At 41.2% G+C, this 9,957-nt stretch overlaps 1 protein-coding gene across 1 annotated transcript; it reads right to left on the reverse strand.

Moving 5' to 3' along the window:
* Nucleotides 1–13: 13 nt before the first annotated feature.
* Nucleotides 14–4,910, reverse strand: LOC115671165 (uncharacterized). Its single transcript, XM_030592634.2, has 6 exons — nt 3,196–4,910; nt 1,647–2,080; nt 1,392–1,553; nt 926–1,001; nt 645–800; nt 14–484 (listed from the first exon to the last, which is right to left on the reverse strand). The coding sequence occupies exons 1-6, from the start codon at nt 4,507–4,509 to the stop codon at nt 362–364; spliced, it is 2,265 nt and encodes a 754-aa protein (XP_030448494.1). The 5' UTR covers nt 4,510–4,910; the 3' UTR covers nt 14–361.
* Between the last annotated feature and the right edge of the window lie 5,047 nt (nt 4,911–9,957).

The following is a 9,957-nucleotide window of genomic DNA, read 5'->3' on the forward strand; positions in this document are numbered from 1 at the left end:
CATAAAACCATCATTGCAAAACAGGGTTACTTCTCATTGCATGTAGAAATTGCAGAAATAGTAAAAGGGAGAATGCCCAATTGGGGTACTATGATATCATGAGAATGTTCACCGTCAATACAGTCAGCACTCGAGTGCTTGCGCAGTGTTCAACCAAGGCTTCTACTTCGAAGGTCAAGAAGCATAGATTCCAAAAATGCTAATGCTTCCAGAAAGTACCATTGATCAGCATTTTGGTTAGGTGAAGGATGCTGAGGGGTCATGTCACAAACGAAACAAAAAGATCTTGTATCCTCTGTTCAAAAACTTGGTTCTAGATTTTGGCAAATCTATGGAAAAAAAAATTGCTGAAAGAAGCCACTCAGGAATATCGCAATAGACCTACAGTCTCAGGAACATTGAGGTGCTCTAAAATTGGCGACAGTCTCAACCCAATGATGTGTACATCAGGATTTGCATGGCCGTCTAGAAATGCATCAGTGATCTGCAAGGGAACCCGTGACACCATAAGTTAAACCTAGAAATCCAACTCAAGCACTTGCTTTTTACACACCTGAAAAATATGTATAGGACGGAGATCTGGAATTTCCAATTTAATAAATGAACTCCAGCCTCTATCACTCACAGTCGACAGAAATTCTCACCTGACTGCATCCGAAAACTTTAAGTTCCTTCAACGATGAGCAGCTATCCACTATTAAGCCCATGGCCTCGTCTGTCAAACTTCGACACCAGGACAGATCTAAAATCTGCAAATCCTTAGCTCGCTTGGCAAGTGATATGGCTGTGTTGTGTCCAACCTGACAAAAGTGATAGACATCCAAACAGAAAAAGAGAACAAATGGTATTCCATATTAACAAGGCCTCAACTCACAAGTGTGCAATATTTATCAAGACACTTCTAAAGCAAAAGAGAACAAGCTACCTTCTTGACATTATTGAGTGAAAGTTCTTCCAACCGTTCTCCAGAAGTTTCCAGAAAAGCAGCAGTAGCTTCATCACTTCCATGCATCAGAATAAAAAAAGCAATATGACGATTAGTACCTCCAAAATCCAGAGATTATAAAAGTCCTGATTAGAACAAAAGCTAACAACAGGCCTCTAATGCCCGAAGAGCTTGACAGCAGCATTAATGATCATTATTAGATCCACTATAAAAATAGACTATTTTGTCTGTTAAGATCCCAGTGTCTACTTGAAAGACATGGAAAACCCAAGAAATCTTGTATATAGCAAATCCATCGAACTAGAAGAACATCAATCTCCAATATCATCGTGTAACTTGTCATTAAATGCATCATCCACCACAAAATGCCTAAACTTATAAAAACAATTGAGCACACAGGCTTGCACACAGAGAACTATCCTGTGCACAAGGTTAGTCATGATACCTGAAAGTGTTACGCCGGAGAATAAGTTTCCGAATTCCTTGACAACCATTTGCAAGATGCCCAATTGCAGCATCTGACAATTTGATCAGGTTCACAATGTCGAGGGAAAGTAACCCAGGACACATTTCAGCAATGACCTTGAAGGAGGCGTCAGTCAAATTCCTACACAATTGGTGAGTATTAACAAATCTGGGATAATCTGGGATAAAATGCCACGGAAAAGGAGAAACAACTACCAAAAGTACAAACACTTACGGGCAATCACCCAAAACAAGCTCCTTCATATGATGTCCTCGTACAAAGATAAACTCTCTGATAAAATCATCACATACAGACTGCATGCCAGCTACGGACAAAACTTCCAAATGTTCAAACTTCTTCAAAGCCGGTAGAGCGAGCATAGCATTAATGCTTTGGCAGTCATCTATAAACAATTCCTTTAAAACTGATCCCAGTGTGTTGGCTAATGTTTCAACACTGGTGGAAGTCAGAAGGGAACACTGATTGAGATTTATGGATCTAATTGCCGGTGCAGCAGAAACGAGAGTCCTTAATCCAACATCAGTAAGACGGCATGCGCCACTGATAGATATAGTAGATAAGGCAGTCAAGCTATTTGCTGATTTTGCTAATGAGGAAGATATAATGTAGTCTGCCAGACAGCGCCCACACTGGTTAAGTTGTAGAACCTGAGCCAAAAATGAGAGTCAAATGGAGAAAGCAGATTCAAGCAATGCTCTATCAAAGATATACAGAAGTTCTGAACCCAAAGTCAGTAATATTTATTATCCCCACTACACCAACAAACCAAAAAAAAGGCAAGAGAGAAACATATCAATTTTTGCCAGCAAGGATTTAGACGTCTTCTCAACAGAAAAAGAGGTGACAGAGAAAAGGAACAATAAAATGATACTGCGTCCTTTCCTAGGGACAGGACAATCCAATAAGCAATCTACTAGAAATAACAAGCACAGCGAACATCAAAATCATATACATAATTTTTTTTTGGTCAAACATATGTATCCATTGTCAAGTTACATATTCAAATGCCAATGTTTATCCTTCATCTCTGACACACACAATTACAGATATAAGTACCTATGTAAGAAAATATGTTTTTCCAGATGACTTGGAGGAGAGTATGTTAAAACAATTCACTTACTGAAAGAACTTCAATTATGTAAAAGATGGAAGTCGCATAGACCAAAGAATGAAATACGCCAGTGACAGGAGTCTAGTGTGGTATAGTACAGCGAGGAGGAACCCCATCTCATATAGGAATATATCCAAATTTTAAAAAAAACTAAACACCTTAATATTCATGTTTGTCCGCAATAGCATCATCACTACAAACAAAATTCCCCAAAAGCAAGTTCACATACTTCTTTGGGCATCAGACCACAAGATAACACAGACCAAGGAAAAGAAAATCCTTGTCTTTAGGGACTAAGTAATTCATTCAAGAGACCCCCAACATCCTCAAATCACACATTCTAGCCAACCAGTCAGCAAAGACGGATACAGGTCAAAGACAGTCAGAATATGATTGGCATTTGGTTGTGGCATGATCTAATTTCAAAGACTACCAATCTTTAAAAGTTAAGCTTCCTATGCAATCTAATTACTTAAAAAAACCTTTTAGGCACGACTCACAGAAAACTCCTCTAGTCTAGCACGGATGAGTACCACCAAATCATCATTCTTGAGCTAAACTGATGAGTGAGTTTGAAAAGCACCATATAATAATTCATCATAGAGTCACATCGGTCAACAAACTAACAAGCATAATGATAAGACAGCATACCGACAGGCCACTAGTATCACATTCACTGAAAGATTTAACAAACTGTTCCTCAGTCAGCCACGAACAATCCCTTATGCATAACTCAGTCGGACATCCTTGGATAAGTAGGTCAAAAAAATGAGCATTAATTCTCCTGGAATCACATAACAACTGACACAGCCTGTGCCTCAGTGCATCTGGGACACCTTCAAGTGAACTAATTGCATCAACATTGTCAGCAAGGACTTTTATGCACAGTTCTTGCAGCGAAGGCGGCACTGGCTTTATGAGTTCACGACCTTGATCTTTTCTTGGAACCCATTTTATGACAGGAGACTTGGATTTCTCCAAAGAGGAGCGTGTCTGCTGTGCACTCAGCTTAGATGAGCGATCCATAATAATCTTCATGGCAGTGGAGAATGGGCCCGGCCAATCTTCAGGGTCCTGATGTGCTTCTACAGATGCCACTTCCGCATTTCTTTCAACCTCTAGTGTCAAATTGCTCTCTTCCGCCTCTTCTTCAGGGTTGAAATGAGCAAACCGCGATGCATTTGACTTTGCTATCTCCTTAAACCTTTCCCTCTTATCAAGTACCACGGCTTCGTTTAGCTTCGCCCTGGTCCTCCTTGACGGTGTCTCAACCTGAATCCTCGCGTCGTCCATTTGGCACGTGCTATCATCCAAGACAACACTATCTTGATATGAACCTACATCACTCCCGTTGGATGGTAAGAAGTTATGCACCTCTACCAGCTTAGCTTTCCCTTTTTCCGCAGCACTATATTTTCCTCTCCTCCTCACGTCACCAATTCCATCACACCCGCTTTTCAAAGATAGACTCGTACCAACGTTGTCGATCGATATACCCTTTCCTTTATCCTCAATCCTATTTCTCTCTTTGTCCCTAACAGAACCGTTTACAATCTCCCTCAGGTCTACACCAAAAAGCTTCACCTCAACGCCATCTCTAACTCTGCCAGCTAGTTCTATCTTATCATCCGCCTCCACTTCGCTTACCTTCGCCGGCTCATCGCCGCTGGCCACGAGTAGCGCATCTCTCACTTTCAATCCTCTCTTAGCAGGAATATTCCCCGACCTCAAACTCGTAAACCCCCCACATCCATCGCCCTCGGAAAAATTCATCAAATCCAAATCCACATTAAAGTCCTTTACCTCGCCGTCATCCGCATTACCTTCTCGGCGCGGCGCGTCTCCCACCGGCTCCACCGCGGAACCAATCCCCCCGCGCTCATCCCCACCGTCCAAATCCAAAACCCCAACCTTCTCATCCCCAACCGGACCGCTCTTCCTCTTGCGAGCCCCGGACGAGGCCATCCCGTCGGCGGCCTCCCCGGCCGACGCCAGGCGGAGGCTCCGCCGCCGGACTGCGCCGGGGCCGGCCGCACCGGCGCCCGGGCTCGGGACCGGGGCGGAGGACTGGGGGAGACTGGTCGGCGGCGGCGGCGGCGGCGGGGGGCTCGGCGGCGCGGGCGGGGGTGATCGGCTCGATTCCGGCCGCTCCCTTGCGTTTCTTGGGCGGGGACCCGATCGCCGGAGCTATGGCGCGGGACCGGAGGACGACCATTGGGCCGGCGGGGAGGAGGGGGGGGAGCGGCGGCGCTCTCCGTCGTCGCCGGCGCGGCGGCGAGAGAGGGATCGATGGGACCGAGAGCGAGCGGAGTTGAGAGTGAGAGCGAGCGACGATGAGAGACGAAGACAGCGACGAAGAAGAGATACGCAGGAGAAGGTGAAGGGAGATGGAGAAACGACGCGAATTTGAGGTTCTGTTTTCTTTTTTCTTTTTTCTTTTTTCCTCTCTCTTTTTTATCTTTTTTCTCGTGCGTTGATTTTTATTTTTTATTTATTTTTTTTTGGGGGGGAGATTGAAGCTTCCTTTGGAGGGCGAGGGCGAGAGACTTCGCGTTCACGGGAGTTTCCCGCCAATTCCCGAATTGCGGCTTAAAATATCTAAAATCCATGGTTAGTATATTTCATTATTATTACCGTGTCAACAAAAAAACCAAAAGTATTTATTGGTATTTCTTTATTGGGAAGAAAATAATTGGAAAATTCGTATGGTTCATAAAACGTATGTTTCTCCTTCTTCTCTTCCTTTTTTTTCGTTCTGCGACTTTTATTTTTTGGGCGATAAGTATTTACTTTATAAACTGCCTTTTAAAGCTAAGTATGAATGGAAATTTTATATAAAAAAAAAGGAGAGAGAAATAAAGTTTTGGTTGGCTCTTTTGTGGGGTTGGCCCAGATATGACCTGCTTCTTCCATAAAAAGGTCGGTGATTTTTTTTATTTTTTTTAGAAAAATTAATGGCTGTTTCAACTTAGGTAATAAGTTCCACATAAAAGAGGTGATGTTACCATGTTAACAAAAAAATAAATAAAACCAGCTATTCGATCGATTATTCTTTATTAGGAAAAAATATAATTGAAAAATTCATATGATTTGTAAAAGCATATGTTTCTCTCTTCTTCTTTTTTACTTTCCACGGCTTTTCTTTTTTCGGCGATGAGTGTTTGCTTTATAAACTGCCTTTTTAAAGTTACGTGTGGATGGTAACTTTATATATTAAAATATATATGAAGTTTGGTTGGCTCCTTTGTGGGCTATTTCTTCAGCACAAAGGTCAATAATTTTTTGCCCTTTTTTTAGAAAATTTAATGACTGTACCAACTTTGGTAAGGTTCCACACTTGTGGTCATCCAAAGCTGCCGCCCATTATTGTGCAATTAAAATATTCGCTTGTTTTTAAATTAAAAAAAACCGATTAAGGAGTTTGGGCATGGTATCACGTACGTGGTAGGAATAATTGTACAAGATCCCTCCAACTCTGGTGGCATTGCGATAATGGCTCGCGAAATTTGTAAATTCGGGGAATCAAATTCTTGAATTTCCGGACCGTGTACAATAGCCCCCGAATTTTGAAAAGTTATACATTACCCATAGGGAAAATGACACAAATAATCCCTGAACTTTGACATAATGTGTAATTTGGTCCCTGAACTTTTAATTTGTTCAATGTAGTCCCTGAACTTTAACCTGATGTTCAATTTGGTCCATAAACTTTTGATTTGTTCAATGTGGTCCCTGAACTTTTAATATGTGTTCGATTTAGTCCTTGAACTATTTGAAAATGTTCAATATAGTCTCTCCATTAATTCAAGTGCAGCTGATCTTTTCATCGACATAATTGTGAAGTGTTATAAGAAAGTGGATGATCGTAACAATCTACGTGGTATGGTCGATGAAGTCAGAAAATTGTTGATCGAGTTAAGAAAATTTAATAGATGCTATTTTGGTCAAGAAAAACGAGTGAGCCCATTCTTAGGTAACAATTGAAGGTTATGTAAACCGGAAAAGCTAGCGACCGCCGTAAAAATCAAAGTTCAAGGGGGATCACCTCTAGCGTTTCGAAATTCGGGAACTATTATGCAACGTTGTCGAGGGGTAGTTTGAGCAATTACCCCAGTATAAAAATACATCACCACTCAAAAAAAAAAATTCTCGTATATGGGTGTGTTTATGCAACCACTGGGCGACTGGGATCCCTCGACTTTGCCCCCCTTCCCCTGGATTTTGATGCATGTGCGGACACGCCGATTCAATCCCACTTTCGAGTGTCATGTCGATCCTCCCTCGCAAAAGATTTCGCGTATTTTTTCCGACCAAATTCACAAATCATTTTTTCTTTTAATCCTTGGTTTATCCATTATGCTCCATTTCCATAGAACTTCCATCTTCAAGGCTTTTTGGGGCCGGATGGGGTCGGATCGGGCAAGGTTGGGCTAGATCGAACTTTTTTTACAGCTCTATAATTTATGTAATATGAATGGCTATTCATGTAATACGAATATAACTATAGGAGAATGCATAAGTTAATGAACCGAGCGATTACATTGGATTACAAGTTTCCAATTGCCTAAATACGTCGAGTCCGTTAAAAGATTGACCATTCGGTATAAGTAATTGACAAGAATCGTGTTTAGTTCGAGCACCATGCTCTGCGGTTGCGAACTTGAGCAAGATGGTCTCGTTTAATTTTGCCAATATAGTCAGTCCGGTTAATTTTGGCTGAAAATAGCTGATGTAGCGGTCCAGTTTGTGACGGCTGTCCTACGTGTGCATCCGATGCTAACGTGGACTATTTTTTAATTATTTATAATGAATATTCCTAATTTTATTGGTTTTTTTCTTTTTTCTTTCTTTTTTTTTCTTCACAGGGTTGGCAAGCGGAGCGAGGGCTTCACAGCCCTCCTCGGTCTAGTGAATAGAAAAAGAAAAAAAAAAGAAGAAGAAAAGACGGAGAAAAAGAAAGAATAAAAAACTCACAAATTTTTTTAAAAAAATTTAAAAACTGTTCATGTCAGCAGTGACCGTGCCGCGCGGGATGGTCGGCGCCGACTGAACCGCCACGCCGGGGATTTCCGACCAAAATTAACCGGAAGGACTGCATTGATAATTCATCAAGAAGGTTTACGACTCAATTGACAAACTCTCAAAAAGGTTTAGGACTTGGCACGATTGAAAGATCGATGGCCGAATTGACAGATTATCAAAATGTTTAGGAATGAATCCGGACAATCGAAAAATTTAGGACTGAACTGAACGCCGCACAATAGAATTACGACTTTTTTTTCATCGTTTCATAATTGGAAAGTGCCGGTCATGATGGTACAACTCATGTTCAATCAAATATGATACGAGTACAGTTGGAACCCAAATCATCCCCATTATTGCATCCACCAAGGCTTTCCAGCTGCTTCTTGTCGTGACCAAATTTTCCACACCCTCTGTCCCCCCCTTCTTATCTTCTTCGAATTTGGAAAAATAAATAAAAATTTATTCATTGTTTGCAGAGACTAAACTAATAAAATACGTTCACTAAGCAATTTTTGCATTTTGTAAATATTAATTACACGTGATCCGAGAGTGTACGAAATTTCCTCTTTTTATAAGGGCACCTAAAATATGAGAAGAGCGTTAACTTATTGGCAATTTCCCAAAATGGCCCCGCCGGTCTCTGGAATTTCCTAAAAAAACCGGCTCACCGTGTGTACGCGCCGCGTAATGGGAAAAAGTCAGAGAGTGTTGACGGATTTGGAAAGGTCGAGGTGGACGGACCAAAATGCCCTCCGGGACAGCCGCCGTGCGGAGCCGCGGCGGAGGGTAATCTCGGGTTTTCGGGTACGGTCAATGTTGGCGGCGGCAACGATTCAAAAAGGCGACCCGTGTCCCGAACCCCGCGTTTTTTCCCCGGTTATTTCCGCTTTTGACATTTCATTTTTCTCCTCGAACCGTCACAATGATAACAATTTCTTTTATAAGTTCAAAAAAATAATAATTGAATTTGCTCGCTTCTTGCTGAAGATTTTTTTTTTTCTGTACATTTTTCATCCATCATTCATGAATCGCCAGAATTTTTCTTGTTTTTAATTATAAATAAAGAATTTTACCGATGAATAATATCCTGAATCGACTTTAGCACGTGATGAGATGCACCTTTAAGACGTGATAAAAAAAAAAAAGGGAGGTCATTTAACCATGGAACCGTGAGAGGAATAGCATTTTGCTATTTGATTTATCGTGAGGCCATCTCGAGTCAAAGTAAAGAAAATAAAAAGTCGGTATGGTTTTCCAATCGCCTCATCAGCTCGACCGATATTTTTTTTTCGGCGGCCCTTTTCGACACGCGGCGACTTTATTCACTTTTTAGCCGCTCCACACCGCTAAAAGCGATTTACCGCTAAATTACCCGAGTAACTCGAAAAGGGAATTATTAAACATGCCGGATGAACGGAGGTGAGGGCAAAATGACAATAGTCCTTGTGCTTGTACAAATTTTCCCTCTTTCGTTTTTTTCTTTGCCAACTATTATTATTTTTTTTTTAAAGAAAAGGGAACGACCAAAGGCAGTCCCTAATGCGACTCAATGGAACAGCTGCGGATGTGACACACAATGTTGGGCTTGGTACCATGTTTTGACCACTCGCGTTGCGCTTGGTCTTGTGCACAGGGCAGCATGAGCAAGCTTCCAAAAACCTTTGAATTCTCAATCCGCTGTAGCTTCTTGTGGCTTCCATTTGTCCAAATCCTCTTTGCAAGCTCATCATGATCTTTTTCTTTATCGGGTTTCTTTGTTGCCCCTTTCGACTTCGTAATTAGTAGCCACCAGTGACCTAGCCGAAAGCCAAATCGCCGGTCATTTTGGCGATCTGTGTAATAAGTTAAGTAAAAACCGCAATCGACGTAGTAGATCAGGGATTGCAGTCTTGGCACTCATCCGACCGGAGAATGTCGATCGCGCGGTACGAAAGTCGAGTCATCGACAAAATTTATTTTCTCGCGCATGAGTTGTCGTGCGATTTGACATTCTCTCTTTAAAGGCTATATTGGCCTTTGCTAATTTACATCCCCGTTGAATCTATAGAAAGGCCTCCATATAAAACTGTCATTCATGCCTAAAAAGTTCTTAAGGAAAACTCTTTTTTTTATGGAGTTATGTTTTGTTTCCTTGAAATAAAAAAAATATTGCATATTGTTAGTAGGATACTCGTCTTTTTACGTAAAATACACGTACATACATGATGTTTTCAATAAGATTCATGTCTTCCATATGTTTGCTTAATTTGTCACAGGCGTATTAGTCCAGGATTTAATTTGGAGTAAATTTATCATACATATATTAATTTAGAGTTTTTCGTAATATTATTTTTTTTTTCTCAAAAACCGCATTGATTATTATTACAGAGGGCGAGACAAGAATTCTGT

Source organism: Syzygium oleosum, unplaced genomic scaffold (assembly GCF_021117445.2).
Source record: "Syzygium oleosum isolate NSW1041296 unplaced genomic scaffold, Sole_v2.1 Sole_v2.21, whole genome shotgun sequence".
NCBI classification, from domain to species: Eukaryota; Viridiplantae; Streptophyta; class Magnoliopsida; order Myrtales; family Myrtaceae; genus Syzygium; species Syzygium oleosum.